General features: G+C 31.8%; 2 protein-coding genes and 1 pseudogene across 4 annotated transcripts; 1 reads left to right on the forward strand and 2 right to left on the reverse strand.

The window, feature by feature from the left end:
- Nucleotides 1-7,445: 7,445 nt before the first annotated feature.
- LOC121228862 (uncharacterized) lies at nt 7,446-11,401 on the forward strand (annotated as a pseudogene).
- Nucleotides 11,402-11,973: 572 nt separating this feature from the next.
- On the reverse strand, nt 11,974-14,303 carry LOC121229380 (mitochondrial inner membrane protease subunit 1). Of its 3 annotated transcripts, XM_041113554.1 has the most exons (5): nt 13,324-14,303; nt 12,986-13,210; nt 12,791-12,901; nt 12,630-12,697; nt 11,974-12,179 (listed from the first exon to the last, which is right to left on the reverse strand). In XM_041113554.1, the coding sequence occupies exons 1-4, from the start codon at nt 13,408-13,410 to the stop codon at nt 12,650-12,652; spliced, it is 471 nt and encodes a 156-aa protein (XP_040969488.1). In that variant the 5' UTR covers nt 13,411-14,303; the 3' UTR covers nt 11,974-12,179; nt 12,630-12,649. The 3 variants fall into 3 exon arrangements, with proteins under 3 accessions (XP_040969488.1, XP_040969487.1, XP_040969490.1); XM_041113553.1 differs by having other exon boundaries at nt 11,974-12,697; XM_041113556.1 differs by having other exon boundaries at nt 11,974-12,697; nt 12,986-13,170; nt 13,324-13,462.
- Nucleotides 14,304-15,036: 733 nt separating this feature from the next.
- Nucleotides 15,037-18,140, reverse strand: LOC121229381 (transcription factor bHLH144). Its single transcript, XM_041113557.1, has 4 exons — nt 17,912-18,140; nt 17,340-17,474; nt 17,021-17,212; nt 15,037-16,426 (listed from the first exon to the last, which is right to left on the reverse strand). Exon 4 carries the CDS (start codon nt 16,109-16,111, stop codon nt 15,386-15,388), a length of 726 nt encoding a protein of 241 aa, XP_040969491.1. The 5' UTR covers nt 16,112-16,426; nt 17,021-17,212; nt 17,340-17,474; nt 17,912-18,140; the 3' UTR covers nt 15,037-15,385.
- Nucleotides 18,141-19,542: the final 1,402 nt, after the last annotated feature.

A 19,542-nucleotide genomic window follows, 5' to 3' on the forward strand; every position in this document is an offset into this window, starting at 1 on the left:
CTACTGGTTTTATATTTTTATTAAAACTAACAATTGGGGCACCCGCACCATGGCTGATGATTTATGATAAAAATATGAAAAGTAAATAAATAATATTAATAATTATTTTGACGGTTAAAATTAACTACCACATAATATTTGGTTTATTTTATATTTTATTACTTCCTGAAAATTTAATTGATTCACCAAATAATGAATTACGTGACTAATTTAAAACTATTTATGAAGCCTAAAACCTTTGAGAAATAATAAAATAGTTGAGGAGAAAGCACCGAGAAAGCAGCCTTGCGCGTGAACTCGATTTTTCAAATCGAATGTTCCTTTCATTTCAAGAAAAATTAGCTGCTCATTCAGACTTTGACGTCAAACATACATCTATTTTATCGACTATAGGCTGGCTTAAACAATTTTGAGACCAACATATAAATTATATTTTCTTTAATAAGTATCGTGCTATGCTATTCATGTAATGTTTAATTAGTTATATAAGTTGTAAAATATATTTTTCCAAAAAAAAAACAAAAGAAAGAGCGGGAAAAGTAAAAATAAATGTGTTCAGATTTATAATTTTTGTAAGAGCTATATAATTTTATTATTATAAAAATATAAAATCCTAATAAAATCTTATTTCATGATTTAAGTTTATATATTTGCTTTAAATAGATGGTGTCTCATTTTTAAAACCATCACTATTTTTTCACTTATAATTAGTTAATTTGATTAGTAGGTTGTAGCCAAAATAAGGTTTAACATTAAGATTTTTCTTTTAGAGATTTAAGAGTCTAAGAAGATTTTAGATATAAAATTAGTGACATATGTATATATAATTTATTCAATTTTATAAGTCATCAAATTGTTGTCATCTATCTTTTAGTCACGTAAGGAAGGTCCATTTATTTTTACCTATTTAATCTATAAAATACATAAGCAAGCTAAATGATCTTTTAAACAATGTTTTAAAACTGTGAACAGTATTGAGAACAGCTAGATGCCAAGCTGAAGAATCTAACTTTTTTTTTAATATAAAAAAAATCCATGTAGCTGCCTTTTCTTTTTAATGGAATATTTTTGTTTTTGTTGTAAGAGAAACCAATGAAACAAATAAACTTCTTGAACGTGTCGTTTTCACTTGTAAAGTTAAAAGAAAAGTCTCATAATAATGGACAAAAAAGGAAGAAAAATATAACAATCAGAAACTGTTTATATATTCTAGATGTGAGTTTGGAAAAAATACTACCGATATAAAAGGCTGCAATGATACTTGAAAAACTTCTAAAAACATTTCTTTGAAAACATCATCTTCCATAATATTCTACTCAAATTGGCTGCACTAGTAAATTTTTTAGCCATAAATTTGTCGGTCAGAATCCAGTTATAAGTTTAATAATTGAAATTATCGGGATAAAATATAATAATACTCATTTTCTATTTTAATAACCTGACTATTAAATTTTTTTTAGTCATTGAATTTTTAAAAATAGTATTTTTTTTTGTTAGTTACCGAATGAAAATTTAATATGGGCTTTGTTTTATCAGGGTGATAATAAAATTAGCCTTCTAATATTTATATATTTTATTAATTTAATCCTAATTATAAAAATTATAATATATATAAAATTTTAATGAATTTTGTATAAAAAAATTACTTTCAACAAAAGCTTCTACTTTAATCTCTCTTTAGTTCAATTGATGTAATTAAAAATATCAAATGCCATGACGTTGACATACAATTTCTTCAATGCTTAAACTAGAAATAATAAATAAATGAGAGCATTAGAGCTCGAAGTTGGTACTGTCTCTATAGCAAAGAATAAAGCCATCGGAGTTGGTGTCACAAACCAAACCATTTTTCTAGATTTATAAATTTATTAATTTTGAGGTTTTTTTTTTGAGGTTTTCATTAGGCATTTGAGATGAGCAACTTAGCAAAAGAATAGGGAGACTAAAGCAAAAGAGATTAATTTAAAGATAGCTTTAATTTTTATGTTTTTCACATATTTGGTTGATGAGAAATTGAGCATGGTAGATTAGAAAAAAGTAAATATAAATTATAAAGATTTAAAAAATAAAATATAAAAAATATTTTTAAGAACTTTTAAATATGCTTTATAATTTTAGAATTAAAGCTAAAATGATAAATTTTGTAAACACTGATTGATAAAATATGTAAATATTGGAGAGTTATATTTGTTATTAGGCTAATAAGAAAAAGCCCACGTAAGACTTATGTTTCTAAGTGAAGAAAAGAGTGATTAAAATATTTAATTTAAAAAAAGTTTAGTGACTAAAATAAAAAAAATAGTAGTTGAATAACTAAAATAGAATAAACTAAATAATTAAGTGATTATTCTTGAACTTTACCCAAATTATTAAGTTCAACATTTATTATCGGATAAAAGAGAAAAAAATTATTCTTTAAATTTAATAAATTTTTGAAATTTTTTTGATGTTAACATATGATTTTAACAGCTTTTTCATATTTTACCTGCATGATGTGACATTTTAAATTATGTGATATTACCACTTAATTTGTTAGATAAGACCAAAAATGAAAAGTTTAAGATTAAAAATGGATTAAAGAAAATGAAATGGAAAATTAAGAAAACAGAAGTTGAAAATTGACTTTTTAAACAAATCGTGGAATAATCATTATTGTTTACTTGATCATATATTAGGATATTTGGAAGCATTATGTATGCAGATGCTCCAATTCATTTGAAACTCTGTAAAAGATAATTTAGTTGGTTCTAAAACATCAGAATCTCACTGAGCCAACTTATCCGGAACCAGGAATAATTATATGCAACATTTCATTTCCATAAACCCACTCAAGTGGAGGTATTGTGGAACGGATTTACTTCGGGTTAGATATTTTGAATTGTGATTGTGAAGTTAATTTTAAATGTTAGTAAGAGTAACATAAATTAATACATAATATAAACCTTTGATAAGTTAAGGTATAATATGGTTAGTGTAAGTCCATTTAAAAACTATTACAACAATAACTAAGAGAAAAGACATTAAATAAATACCCCAAATTTAAAATAAAAACCATAATTTGTAATTAGAATATATTTTAAAATAGTCTAATTTTGAGCTAATGTTACTATGTGAACAAATGGCAAAGAAAAGTTGTCTAATTTCCTCTTATCCCCTCAATTGATTTCTTAATCTAACATTTTGTAAGGACAGACTAGAGGATTAATTATTCGTTATTACCATGTATACCATTAAAAAAAATCTACTACCATGTAAATTATTTTATTTTATTTTCCAATATGGCAATACCTTAACATTGTTTTGTTGGCACAACTTAATACTATCATTGTTTTATTTTTCTCAATATGTCAGTACTTTAACATTGCTTTATTGGCACAACTTGATACTCTCTAATTTTAAGCCAATATGTGGTGCCTTCGTCTCATTAGGTCATATTGTTTTATTATTTTCTTGGTCATTATTTGAATTTCCATAGATTTTTTTGAATGGTCATGTTGCAAAACTGTTGATATTGAATAATTTAGTTGTTTTATATTACCTGCCAATGAAAAAAACACAATAGTATAACTCAATATTATCTTAATTTAATAAAAATATATTGTTAAAGTATAATTGAAAACTGTTTTAGATTATTTTTGCAGCACAATTCATTATGCTCTCTCTTCTATATTTCTTAAAAAATAAATTTAGTTTCTTATTTAATGATAATTCTAAGTACTAGTACATATTTAGTAAACTTAAAATATAAATATTGTAACAGTCAAATTTTTCAATGGTGTCGGAAACAGTGATTTGAGATCACTAAATCCAATGAGTAAGTTTAGAAATTTTAACAAATAATAATTATAGGCCAAGCGCCAACTTAAAAGAATTATTTTTAATTTGTGAATTTTGCGATTTTAAAAGAATTAATCAGGTAAATTGGGTTGAAAACTAGGTATCGAGACCTCGGATTCATAAACCAAGCCATAAATATTTTTATAAATACTTATGGAGTGTTATTAAGTTAGTATTAAAGTTTCGTTAGAAAATTTTAACGTTTGGTTAGTCAATTAATTAAAAAGAACTAAATTAAAAATAGTGCAAAATTTATTAAATTGTGATTAGATAGTTTAAGTGATTAAAAAGAAGGGATCTAAAAGAAAATTGGACCCAAATTGTATTGGGCAAGAAAATCAGCAGAAAAAAACAAGGAGAAACAAGGGCAAAATAGGAAATTTTGCAAATTAAACATATAAAACAAGACAAATTTGAAAAATCTAGAGATATCATCATTTTTTCTTCAGCAAAAACGCCATGGGAGGTCTGAAAGCTGCTGGTTTTTCATACTTTGACATATGTGAGTTCAATTCTTGCCCTTTTCTTTGAGATTTTTATGTTTTTGTGACTTTTACAATTAGGTCCAAGTGTTTAATTCATTAGTTTTTGATTTTATGAACAAAATTAAAAGTTATCATTGATAATTTTTGGCTGTTTATGATGAAATAAAATGAATTTTAAGCTTTGATTTTGTTTTTTTTATGATTTTATCAAGTAATTTCAATAGAAATTGATTTTAGGAAAAAGTTGTGAATTAAGGTTTAGTGTTAAAATTATGATTTTCAAAGGATGTGTAATAGTTTAGAATGATGGAATAAAATGTTAATTGAGAAAAATTAGCTTAATAGATGGGCTAATTGAGTAAGGACTGAATTGTATGACCTGTGAAATTTAGAGGAAAAATGGTAATAAACATCTTGAACTAAAACAGTTTTGGACAGCAGCAGTAGGTTTACTTTAAAAAATCACCATAAATTGTAAAAATTGAATTAGAGGATTAATAATATATTAAATTAAAGCTTATTGAGTCTAGTTTCTCATAGAAGAAACGGTGTAAGCAATTGAATTGTAAATTATGAGATATAATGAATTTTGTGAGACAATGTTAGAATGAATTCGGGTTCCCCTGTTTTGACTTTGGAAAATCACCAAAATTGGAGAAAATTAATTAGAGACTTAAATTTATATTCTTAGAATCCTTAATGAGTCTATTTTCAATAGAAATCAACTGGAACATTATCCGAGTTCTGTACTGTGATATAATTAATTTTTAGTGAAGAGAGGTCAGAACTGCCGGATAGTGAAACAGGGGAAATTTAAATGAATAAACTGTACTAATTGACTGAACCAAAAATTCTGAAAATTTTATGGTAGAATGATATGTGAGTCTAGTTTTAGGGAAAATTTACGGATCTTAATTTGGAGCTCTGTAGCTCGAATTATAAATAATTGAGTGACTATGACTCGTGTGAACAGCTTGATATGAGCATTAATAAGTAAATTGTGAAATTGTACTCACAAGAATGTTTTATACATTAAGGATGTGGAATGGAGAGGAGGAGGAGGAAAAAAAATGATATATGTTTATAAGAAAACAGTATGAGAATGATACATATCATGACATGTATATATATGACTAGTTTCAATATGATGCTTGTTGGGTATGAAGTTGGATTGAAATGTCTAAGGCAAGTATTTTATTTCGCGCATCTGAAATGTGGTATTTTATAAAGATATGATCTAGCTTTAAATATAAATGCTTGATGATTAAGCTGAAAATATTTGGTAAGATGATAATCATGGTATAAAAGTATAAGTGGTACCATAATAGACAAGGTAAAATGAGTATGAGAGACACATGTACGATGAGATACAAATGCTATGTTTGTAGTTTAATTGAGAATGTTTAATCATTAAATGAATACCATGTTATTTGCTTTTGATTTTGTATAAGTGCGTAAGAGATTAAGATTGACCAAGGCTTGGAAATAGCTTAGATATTGACCACACAGGCAGAGGCACGGCTGTGTGTCTCAGCCGTATATGGAACACGACTTTAGGACACGGGCGTGCGATGTGGCCGTGTGCCCCTAAATTGATGATGATGTCATAAACAGAAAGCTCCACGGACAAGGGACACGGGCGTGTCCCAAGTCACACAGGCGTGGGGAATCCACACGGCCTAATCACACGGGCGTATGGGTATTGTTCACAAGTAAAAAAATTTTTAAAAAAAAATTAAGCAAAATTTTTTATGAGAAATCAGTTGAGCTCCGACTTGATTTTAATGTTCATGTTGGGCTTCGAGGGCCCAAATAAAGGTTGTTATATATATATATGATCTCAGAAAGTGAATAGTAATGTTTACTGGTAACACTCTGTAACCCTGTTTCGGCGACGGATACGGGTTAGGGGTGTTACAAATATATAATCAAATTTTGTTTAAATAAAGTTACAGCTAATGCATTGTAACACCCCTATCCCGTTTCCATTGCCGGATTAAGATTATATAGTGTTACAGATCATAACAGGACATTCCATTTGAATTCAAAACAATTAAACAATTTATTTAATAACCTATAACAACAATATCAATACATGGTATAAACACGATTATGGACTTTAAATCGGGTTTACAGTGATGTAAAAACAATTTGGAAACAATCAGGGGTCAAATTGAAACAAAACAGGAAACTTTAGAAAAACTTGATAATTCGCAAAACATGGGTCACACGACCGTGTGATATAATCCAGACTGTGTGGGCATTCGAAGTGTGGACACACATCCGTGTCCTAACCCGTGTGACAAACCATGCAACTTACTAACTTGGCTCACACGGCCGTGTTGCAGACAATGTGCTAGCCTGTGCAACCTACTGACTTGAGACACACGGTCGTGTCGCTAGCCATGTCTCAGACTGTATATGGCATATGGCCATGTGACAACTCGTGTTCTCCAATTTTAACCCCTAAAACAAGAAATCAAAAGTCCAATTCTTGCACACCACGATACCACATTTATACCAATATTCATATGATCAAATCACACTTTAAACACATTTAAAAAATACCAAAACCAACCTAAAATGCCATTAAGCAAAATTACATTCATCCATATCAATTCTATCATCAAACATCCATTCTATCATTAATTCCACAAAGTTTAATAATTTAACATCATGCCACCAAAACACACTAAACCAAAGTATCATATGCTAAACCATAAATAACCAAAAGACCAAACTAAGGAATTTGATATAAATACTGTTCTAGCATTAAGGTTTTATATGCAAATAAGTACCAAAACATATTCACATTTTTTTACATGGTAACATCCTAATTACAGATTGTTATCATCACCAATACTAAATTCTGTAGTCTAACCATTTTCAACTAATTCATGCTTTAATTTCAATCCAGAGTCATTTTTCTGTAACTCAGAAATTCTTCGAAAAAATGTTGGTTTAATACATAGCTCAGCCAAAATAAGGTCCATGCATTGGGGTGCATAAATGTAATCTGAAAGATATATGAATGTGATTTATGTTAATGCTTTTTTTTCCTTATCTTCATGTTCTCCTTCATTTTCAATTTTATATTTGAATTCATGCTACAGCTAAGTAACTATGTTGTTTGGCCAAAATGGAGTTACTACCTTGGTTTTTCCAAGTGTATTGGTTTGTTCTTTAACCAAATGCATGTGAATAACAGGTGTTACATTTACTGGTTGGCTCTACTAATTCTGGTAAGAATTCGTGTTTTACGCATATGCTGTGCTACTTGTAGCTTGATTTGAATCACATCTCTGATTCTAATTGAATTGTCAAATTCTTGTCTACCTGCAGGTTACTTTGTTTATTTTGTCTTGACTCTTGTTGCTGCATGCAGAGGGTGGCTATGCTGGTCATTTTCTTGTGGTTTTGTAGTGATGGGTATGTGTAGATTCTTGTAATAAAACCTCACTTATTTCTTCCCCATAGCAGATTAGTTTAAGCATTAATTAGTGCAAATATGTGTTTCGCAGCGTTCCCCAGAATTCTATTCTTTGCTACATTTCTCGTACTTTTGTCATTCTGGTATGTATTCTCTTTAAGTAACTTCTTCCGAGAAATTTGAATATTTGCAAGAATCAAGATATACTTTTCATGTTCTTTTAGCAAGGATATATATAAAAGAAAAGGGAGATCAGCTTTATTGGCTGACTCTAAATCATCATGTCTTAGTCAATCAATATACAGGACAGCTTTCTTTTTCTTTTTTTCCCATTTCATCCAATCGAATGCAATGATCCTCAAGCTTAGTGTTTCGTAAATCAGGCTAACATTCTTTGCTAGTTTTAGTTACTTCCAAGTTTTCATATTTTCTTTCAGAGTGAAATTTAGTGTTCCTTCATCATCTATTCCCATGTCTCTCTGGCTGATTTGTTATAGGGTCGACCTTTGCCACCAGGCAGATGATGAAGAGGAAGAGGATGATGAACAGGGTTTTGTAGAAGCTTTACTACGAAATTCTATAAACAGACCAAGGTCATCAATTGCAGATAGCAGAATATGTTATCCTTTCCGTTTAATTCATGTTGGAAATCGTCAAAAAATAGTGATTCTGGTGAAGTGAGATGATTTCTTCTTTTGTTTCTCATCATGGTTTTTATGTGTAATTATTTAGAATGTTCTTTATATCATTTTGCAAAAGCTAGTGCTTATGAACTCATTTATTTAGTCTTTCTCTGACCAGGTTTCACATTCTTGTATTTCTTTTTATTACAACATTTGCTGTGCTAATCTGGATTGGAATGGAAGATAATCCTATTGAATCATCAATGGTGTCTCGGGTATGAACATCTAAGTAGCTATTTTCATTTTAACTATTGTTCTTTTCCTAGTGTACCATCTGTAAGTCTCTGCTAGTCATAGAGATCGTTCAGTGGAGATAGTGTTTGCGATTATTTTCTTTGAATTTTCTGGTTGGAAAATGACAAAAGACCATTAAAACTCAGTGTTCTATGGAATTTCTGTGTTATTTGATTTCTTTTATTACTAGTGAAGTCATGCAGTAATGACTGTCTATCTCATTCAGGTTTATGTAGATCTTTTTGCTGCAGCACAACTATAGTTAGGTGAAGCATTAGCATACTATGGTGAGCAACTAGCATCTTATATAGGCTTCACTTTTTCTTTTTCGCATTGTTTGAAGATATTGTCCCTTATCGTGATAAATTTCTGATGGCAAAAAATGTCTAACATCAGGTTAACCGGACATTCTCGTTTCTTTTCCTTTATGAACCAAATCTTAGAAATTATATTTGTTAGCCTTCCATCCCGAGTATCCAACAGTATGCATGCCAAGATTACTTTAGAGAAGTTCATTGCCACTTCTAGTTTAATGTGATATGATAGAGGCTGGCCTAAATGTCTGACAAATTTGGCTGGTTAATCATTTTGATTGAGTGCTAATTCCTACTTTTTAAGTGTCACCAAACTCGATGACTCAAAAATCTTACTAATTCTCTTCTCGCTTAGAGATACTCATGTTTTTATCTATTTCTTTCTTTCTCATGCTCAGGATTCCTATTATATCAGAAAATGAGTACTGTTAGATCTGAAAGAGCTTCATCTGAGATCTGGAAGGTATATTATCATATTATCCTTCATGCCTTTGTGCCATTGTCTATTGTCTTGTCATTTTGGGCTGTATATTTGTTACATTTATCTCCTAAACAGTGGCTTCAGAGTTACCTTATTTCAGTGCCTTGGTTTCATGATGTTATGTTGAGATATACGTTTCTGTAGGTTGCAGGTTTGGCCACCTTATCTGTGCTATGTTTCACATCAAATTCGGCACTTTTCACTAATATTCCGGTACACAGCTCTACAATGGTGGTTCCTTCTATTTTCACTTTTCTAGTTTGATAAATTTAATCGTGTTTTCTTGATCGCAGATATGCTTGATCACTGGCATGTACCGCACGTACATGCTGTTTATACTTCTACGTTACTGATTTTATATTATTTTATAGGTACTTGATTCAACTTCTCCCTTGAGTTTCCAAAATTTTCTCCAAATTAACTAAAGGCTTATGATTGTTGATTTATGAGGTAGGCTTTTAGGGTGTGGAATATCCTAAATATTTCGTATTGAGATTAATTCTCCATTAGAAATGTTTCATCTGTGTTTTTGATTTTTTGAATAGTCAGCCTCATGTAACAATACTTGGATAACAGACATTGTATGAGAAATCAGGATATATCCAGTGAAAGTTCTAAAGCAAGGCAGATATGCAAGTAATGAATTTTATATCTCAATGGAATGGCTTGGATGATTCGGAGGTTGAACCCTTAAAAGAGTTTGTAATCGAGCATGTTGAATCGAAGTACGAAACACTATGGTGTTAGACGTGTGCCTTAACGTCCGTTACCAATTTTGTTAGACCAAGGAATAATCTTCATGTGAAGAAGTTAAATATTGTCCTTGCATCCAAATTATTGTTAAGAGTATATTGGTATATGAACTTATGAATGGAATTGTGAAATGGAAATTGCCACTGTTATGCTCTGTTGACAAAGTAGGTCACAATGCCAAAGTTTATGGTTTGATATTCATTTTGATTTTCTAGATTCATCAGTGCCATCAGCTTTTATATTATGGGTCATGAGAGAATGACCACCCATGTCGAAAGCTAACAGAAAAGAAGAATCAACGACAGCAACTTTGATTACCGATCCAGCTGAAATCCACCGTCACCAGAGCTGGACTGCCGCAGCAAGCTCACAGATTCAGGTTCAGATTCACATCCCTTTTTTTTCTCTCATTCAGTTTGTACAGACTCTGCTTCTTCGTACATGTTTTTGTTTCTCGGTAGTCTTTCCATTGCTACCGTCTTTCAAAACGATAAAATGATTGATGGGGTGTTGTCCTTTAGTTTTGATGTGCAGCCAACATAATCTTCTATGCAGTTGTTATTATTTCATGGAATTGCTGCATCTATCTTATTAGCTTTAGATTTGTGCACTGTTACATCTTTTCTTATTTGCATCAAAGATGTACATTAAGATGGCTATAGGAGACATAGGACTTTCAATGAATTGGGCTTCTGTACCGCAGGTATCAAGAGGTAGTCCTATATGATTGTCGGTTCATACAAGAACACCTGTGCGCAATGTGGACCTGAACTTGGAGCAATCGTCTCAAATAAGGGTGGCTTCGATTGCGCATATGTGCTGTGTGGGGTTACACTCACCGACTGTAAGGTTGTCATTGCCATGTTTGACATTTGGAGGACGTGAAGTAGCAACGGAATACTAGGTGATTTTACTTTTTTAGCTTTTGGTGTTTTAACCTTTGGCTGCCGTAGTCGTCTCTATTAGAAGACATTTGATATGCCACTTCGACCACACAAGAAATGTTTTTATTAGTACATAAATTGAAGCCACTATTGTAGATAAAAGGATGGTCACATGTGCATTAAATTTATAGATGATACAATTCTACCTTCTTGTGAGGCTAATAGGTGAATTCGATATTTATTTCATTTGGTGGATGTAATGATTTTTAAAAAGCGAAATCCAAATAAATCTATATTGGAATTTCATGGCTTGGTAGAGTTTGGTAAGGCAAGAAAATTTAAAGAAAAAAAAGGTTAAAATATGCCATAGTTGTTTATATTATTTATAAAATTAAAATTTAATATTTCTATTTCTTTCTACAATGTAACTAAAAAATATTGTAATGAATTTAAATTTAGCAAAATGTTTAGTTTGAATTTTGAAATTTGAATACATGGAGAAATAGGCAGAAAATACATTCCTATTTTGGTGCTGGCTAGGAAAGAGAAAATGAAAAAATACAAAGGAAAACAATTGCTTTAAAAAATACTTAATTTACATGTCTTATTTTCTATCTTTTTCTCGTTACTTTTATCTATTAGAATTTAGAATAGAAAATTATAATTTTATTTTATTTTACTTTTTTCTCGAACTTTTCTTGAAATTAAAATTATTTTTCCCTTTTTTATATTCTCGTCTTTCATCCTTTCTATTTTTTACTCCTCCAATCATAATAAGAATGTTTATCTCTGGTCTAAATGAAAATTTCCCACTTATCATGTCAACATTTTAGCTTTCGAAATCAAGACAGCAAACTAGTGAAGGTTGCAGGTCGAATAGAATCCGTCCAATTTGATATCAATTTTGTTATAAGTCAAATCAAACCCCTCTTCTTCATTTTTTCTGTGGAACAAAAAACTGCATTGCAGCATGATTCATCGATGAAAACAATACAATTTCATCATCCAACTTAAATCTTCCCCTTGTTGCATAGCTTGAAAGACATTTCAGGCTGCTTCACCATCTTCCACGCAAGAACTGATGAATTTGAAGCAAATAATACAAGTTTAACAGAAAAAGCATGCATCCATGGCAACTACACATTTTCAGTATTCAAAGATTAAAAACAGATAGCAAACTATACGTAAAAGTCTCCTAATCCGTGTCAATAATAATATCATAATACCTAAGAGGAACTGAAGTCTAAAAATGCTGGTAACAACAATAATTGTTTCAAAAGGATTGCCTCTAGGGACACCAAAGATCCTTCAATAAGGAAGAGCACAACCAAATGGCAAGAAGAGACCCACTCCCCATATTTTATTTGAAAGCCCTAACATTACTCCACAGCATACGTTTTCAAAGCATCTGACATCCCAAGAAAACAACGTACTAGACATTTTGACAAACATATATTGTGCACAAAGTCCCTTAAACACGGAAAATCACAAACTAATCCAATTCCAACCCAATATAATAAGAACCTACCAATCATAAGAACGCAAATTTTATTCTGGTTTGGGTGTCAAGGGTCCAAAATCTTTACGAGGCAATAACTACCAGCAGAAAAAAAAAAGTTGGTTAGTAAATGAAGATCAAATAATAAAAATTGATGTAACATGAAAACTAAGAGAAAAGGGAGGGCTAACCGTCCAAAAAGCTCTGCCTTCGAGAAGGCCATAAGGAAGAGCTCCGAAATTCCTCGAATCCTTTGTATTATAGATGTAATCTCCTTCTACCCAAACATGCCCTTTAGGAACCTAGCTAAAAGCAACTAAGTACTGAATGATAATGATAATGAAGTATTTTTTTCTAAGAAACACGGTAATTCTTTGAATATGTACCACGATAGTTTCGCATCTATCACCCGACTGAGGGTCGACGACGTAGGTGATTTGATCACCTTCCAATCCGATCAACCGTTTGCAGACAATCTTCCTAGGAGTCTCGGGAGATCGAAAGATCACAACATCTCCAGGTCGAAGTTTGCCGGTGCGGGTCGAAATGCGCTCCACCAACAAAATACTGCCTGTTACGTTTAAGGTCGGAAGCATGCTAGGACCATAAGTCTATTCAAGTACCCAGTAATTGCCCCCATATTCAAAAGCAAAATTAAAACCCAAGAAAGAAGAAACAGATTGATAAATTTGTTTTTCTGGGATAAGTCGGAAATTTTGCTTACAATAGCGACAGTGCCGAGATATTTGTTGGTAACGTAAAGCAAACAGAGGCCTCTCACTACAGCAGTAAAGCTGCTCCATTCACCCATTCTCCTCTTTTTCTCGATCGATTTTCGATTTGGGTTTTAATAAAAAAAGAAAGAAAATCATGGAATTGTTCAATGCCGGTAGTCGACTATTAACTTTCTTCTTCCTTTTTTTTTTTTTAAATTCTTGAATCCAACATTGCCCGTGGACCAAAAATAATAATCCAACGCTGCCTGTGGGTTTTAGCCTACTCAAAGAATGGCCTAAAACACTCTTAACAAAAACCCATTTAGTAAAGCTAAGATATTATTAGCTTGAACTTGACGACTTTATTGCTTTTCAAATAGGTTTCTGATAAGGCTCAAGTAACCGGGATTTGTCAAGAGATAAAAGTTAAAGAGGGAACGTGTTATTATTATGTAAAAGTACATCATTCCTTGCTTTGAAACGTATTGCCTAAAGGTTGTCAATTTCAAACAAGAAACTTCACAATGGGGCTATAATTTTATCAATACTAGTAAAACAAATTAGCAAAGTTGGTAACCTCCGGATCCCTAATTCAAGAGAGAGACAACACACAATCAAAAAGACGAAAGATAGGTCGAAAATTGTTTGAAGTCATGCTTTGTGGACCTGAAGTTGAGTCCCTGACAAGTCTTCCCTGGATAAAGCTCCAGTCACCACTAGTTGGATTGGGTGAGTCTCCTATTTTCCATCACTAGTGGCTGAAAACCCATCGAATTGCAGTAAGTTGGCAAATGGGTTCGTTGACGTAATGATAGCGGTGTTGAATTTTTTTTTTTTTTTGCATCACTCGCTGAATATAGCCAGCCTGTTTCCCTAAAAGTAGGCTAACAGAAAGTCAACTAACAAAGTCTAGCCCACCCCTGACATTTGACATGAGGCGTGCATCATTGGAACCATAGTTGGTTGGGGGTGGCCAATTCGTAAGACCATCCCGCCTCTTTCATATTATTTTTGTAGGTATATTAGACGATACTTGTATTTTAGTCAAAGATGAAAATACTTCCCTCCAGTTTCGACATGATTCAGCTTTACTTCCAGTCTTTCCATAAACAAAATATAAAAAAGAGTTAACCAATTGACGCATAACAAGTTGGAAGTGATGATGAAGGAAAATCCAACTTAACAAAAGTTGATAAAAGAAGTGGGTCCGTCCAATAGCAGGAGTTCGAAAACTGATAAAAAAGGTCGTGCTGGTGCGCCACTAACTGCACTACCTACTGGCTCAAATACAGCGATTGTGGGGGAAAGGTGCACAAAAGAAAAGCACCATGCATGCATGGCAATGAGTTCTCATGTCTCTAAATATCAGCACATAAAAGGGCATATTATGTATAAAGGTATCAAGACTGACAGGTTTTTGCACCTCATGCTCAAATACTGATAAACAAAATATACACAAACAGGATCGGGCACCACATAAAATGTATTGACAGACAACAGCACGTCTCTGGACTTGCAACAAATTATTTCTGAAGTATAGTGTTACTGTGGGGTAAAAAGAAACCACGAGAATATTAAAAAAAGAAGCAAAGAAACGACATCAAACAAAGACAAAAGTCTGAGTAAAGTGGTACTCAAAAAGGTTTAACAAGTATTTATAATATTTATGCAACAACGGGGAATAACAAAAAGCAAGTAGAATAAGAAACCAGGCAGCGAAGAAACTGATAATATCTTTTAAGTACATTTCATTAACATTCAAAGCAGCTACTAGTGCCATAAAGATAATGGCAACTACAAACTTAGTAGTCATATTACAGAGCCAAACTCCACCCAACCTCTCTCCCTTTCCAAGGGACACGATATATGATCTTCAGAAGTTTAAGCAACACATGCACTGGCACCATTAATACATATGCATAACTGGAAACTATAACACACATGAATTCTAAATGCCTGTCTTCTTTATCTCTGGAACACAAACCATCAGAGAGAAGGCGAAGGATGAGTATGCGATATAGGATAAACTTGAATTCCAGAAGATGAGGAAACCATTATCAGAATATGAGTTTAATCTCCATTCTTGAAATTCTCAACTCCAAGCTTCTTTACTTCAACCTTGAGAGACTTGAGGTACCGAACAGCTTCATCGAGAACTGCTACAGTACCCATCTGATCAGCACCTGGTATAATTCCCCTTAGAACCTTAACCATTTTCTTCATTTTCAGCCGCTTTTTGGGGTCACTACCACAACCGCTACCAGAGGATTTCAGAGTAGAAGAACATGAGCTGTTTTTTCTTGGTTTCGAGCCATATGCAGAGTGAGAATCAGAGTCACATTCATAATTACCAGAAGTCCGTGCTGTGCTAACTTCTTCCTCATCATAATCTTCTTGTTCCTCCTCTTCTGAGCTGAGTAGTGCATCAATATCATCTGAATCCTCTTTCAGAGATGATGAGGTATCTTTTTCCACATCATTAACATCTTTTATGTCATACTTTCCATCAAGGTAAGTTGCAAAAACATTTAATCCATGACCACTAAATTTGTTTGCAACAGCAGGATTGAACATTATCTGGTTTCTATTATCATTCTGATTGAAGATAACGAAATTCTTGGGACAAACCTCTGAGGGTTGAAACTCAATGCCATGGAGGGGTGGCAATGGCTTAGCACATGGAGGAAAAACTGTACCAAAAGCAGAAGGAACCGGCGTGTGAATGTAATTATCATCCACATGATCTGCAAGTCTGGGCACCGCTTTTGGGGGGTAAAACTGTTGATCACTCTGCATCGAAATTTCTACTTAATCAAGAGGTTCACAACAAAAGATTGCTTCTTGGCTTTGAACGTGCACTTATTCAACTTTTAAGTTGGAAGAAGATTTATAACTAAATTACGGTGAGACAAAAATCTAAACTACTGGATCGCCATTACAATATGTCAAAGCTACCTATCCCAAATTTGCCATCAACACAATCAGATGTTCCATTCTGTCACAGCCTTACACATAACACAATTGAACGGCACTCTCCCAGATCCCAATTTCCAAGAGTTCTGTAATACCAGACTACGTAACAGGCTTAAGCAACTGACGGAAATACTCTGCCTGCAATAGCATATAAAAAAGTCAATAACCATAAAACTTGCACAAGTAATATGTGCAGCAAAAACAAAAAGATACTTTGCCAATCATATTCATAAGAACAGAAACTTTAGTCCTGCTTGGTATTTTGGAGTCACTTGACAATTTCTATTTCATGAAGCCTGCTAAAAATGGCCATAAGTTTGTGTACTGTACATGTCCAGATCTGTTGACAAAGGGAAATCCACAACAACAAGGATATACAAATGATAAACATCTTTCATTACTCAAATTTGAATATAACTTCTTTCTCTTCAACCATAACAATTGCATTTATGCCCACATAAATGTGCTTTGTGTTCGTGGTTGTTGTAGTTCATTTGCTTGTGTGCATCAACAAGACAGATTTTTCCAATCAGTTATTTGACAAACTAGAGATCAAGAGGCCTACTCAACCTAATCCAGACATACTACAGCAACATTAGTGATGGGACAATATATGACATGGCACATAGATTTATCTAAGACAGCCTCTCATGCATTTCCAAGGACACAAACATATATAATATAACAGGATGGAACATCAACATGAAATTTGAAACAAGAAAACATATTTACCTGACAAACTTGAACTAGCTTATAGTATGCAATAACACCAACGCTCATTTTAATTTTCCCAACTTCCTTAATTGCTCGATATCTCTTTATGGTTACCGAAATGTACATCCTCACACCTCCAACCCAAAATTTTCCAATTGCAAACGAAAGTTGAAGGAACCGTATCCCCTTTAAAATTCAATCGAAATTCACCTACAACAGTAGAATAACAACAGATAGATATATGATGCACATTACAATGTAAATTCTTTTTTTATTCTGGAAATTATAAAGCAAGCAAAAGATCATGAACAGAACTTTTCAGACTAAGAGAACTCACCAGAAACAAATAAAATTACAGTATGACAAGAAAGAAAACAACTAAGCGCACGCAGTTGACGAAAGACCACGGCATTTTGTTAGACTTTGATTCAACCCAGAAGTGACTATTGAAGAATAAATCCAAGTCTTTTGCCTGCCAAAAAGAATAAAGGAAGGAGTTAAAATCAAACAAAGTTACACAAACACTTACATTAAGAAACCAGGGGATCTGCAGTAAAAGAGGAATGAAGTAAACAAAAGGATCAATGATAATTCAAGCTCAGTGGAACTAAAACTCAAACGGAAAATTAAAATCAAAGAAAGTAGTTCTAATTGGTAGCAGATATAGATCTAGGAGAAATTTAGAAAACGAAAGCACTGAAGATTTAATATAGAAAAACTCACTTTCCATTAAAAAAAAATCACAAATTCCTCAGTGGAACTATATGCACGAATTGCAGATAAATTAGAGGAGGAAAACACAGAGACTAACAAAAATACTACCATTAAAATACATATGATACCTATTTTTTAAGGGGGAAACGTAAATAATTCTAGATAACGAGTAAGGAAAAAAATGAAAAAACTTACAATAAAAACACAGAGAAACAAAAAAAATGAATCGAAGGACAGGAAGCAGCCAAACAAGAGAGGAAGGTAATAGGGAAAACTGGTCTGAAAAAGCCCCTGGATTTGCGCTGAAGAAAGCTGCAGAGTTTTAATTAAGAGAGTGAAGATAGTGAAATTTTGGGTAAGGGCAATTAATTTTCATTATATTTTTTATATAGGGATTTAGGTATTGAGATGTGTGCAGTTCTGAGTCAAACGCGGTAGGATTTGAGCCGTCGGATTTGGGGCATTTCCGTGTAATGCGGAAGGGAAAGTGACCGTTGGATGCACGCGTGACAGAGAGGAACCAGTGGGGCTCACGAGGTTTGACGATTTATGCGTTATCGTGGAATCGACTCTCCTTCTCATTTGCTTTTTGTTTTTCGTTTTTTCCACAATAATCCTTTGTAAATTACTTGTATTATTATTTGTCTAATCAAGTATTAAGAACAAACTTTAGGGTGGGAGTGGGGGCGGGCCGGGGGTAAACGTCTTCTAAACTTCTAATCACTTTACTAGTAATCTATCTAATTATTTATTATTAAACTATTTGTACAATTAATTAATTGTGTGATTGAATTTGGTGTTATTAATTTTAAATCGAGTCAGCAGTAATTAGGTATTTTCATTTTTTTTTATTTTTTAAAATGTTTAAAGCCTATAAATATCTACCTAAACTTATCCATCCTTTCCAAATAATCTTCCACCTAAAAATTCAACATTTATAATCGTGTTATTAAGTTGGCCTCACAAAATAAAAGAAAATTACTAAAATAATCTTACTTATTTCAAATTATCATGAATTTTTTTTCTTATCTATAAAAATCAATAAAAATTGTGTCATCCATATTCATAATTCTTCTTTTTCGCTTCAACAAAAAATTTATTTTAATATTTTTATACTTTTTAATTTTATTGCATAAATTATTTCACTTGTTTGTATATTTCATTTTATGAACTTTCTTATTTTAGATTTCTCGATGATTCTAGATGTTCTGTTAATAGCTTTTTACATGGAATTCTCATTATTGATAATGTTATTGATGGGTATCATAAGTAAGCTCGATACCAACCTAAGAAAATTGACAATATAATGATAAACAATTGAAGTACATTTAATATTATTAATTTGATGTATTTATTTATTTAAATTTTATTTTACTCACAATTTAAAGAATTTTTTATTTTAATTTATTGTATATGTGCTATTATTAATTTCAAACTTTGCATTTCATTATTTATTATATGTTATTTTTAAATGTTTATTTGTGTTTTAAACACGTAATTTCTATACGTATAGAAATGTAATAAAATTTTTAGTTTTAATTAAATTAATAAAAAATACTTATCATTTAATTATTTTAAACAAATTTTTATTTTTTCACCGCCATATTTTCTATTGTTGATTAAATTTATTATAAATCAAATTGTATCAATTATTAGGTGAGTGTATGAAATAAATCTATATTAATATAAACTCTTTAACTGAATTTGATATTATAAGTCAAGTTAGACTAATTCGATAAGTAAATAATTAATCCTAAAAATAATATAAATTCATAAAATGTAAATAAAAACCCAAATTTAAACTTTTAAAATATCGGGTTAAAAAT

Source organism: Gossypium hirsutum, chromosome A05 (assembly GCF_007990345.1).
Source record: "Gossypium hirsutum isolate 1008001.06 chromosome A05, Gossypium_hirsutum_v2.1, whole genome shotgun sequence".
Classification (NCBI taxonomy): domain Eukaryota; kingdom Viridiplantae; phylum Streptophyta; class Magnoliopsida; order Malvales; family Malvaceae; genus Gossypium; species Gossypium hirsutum.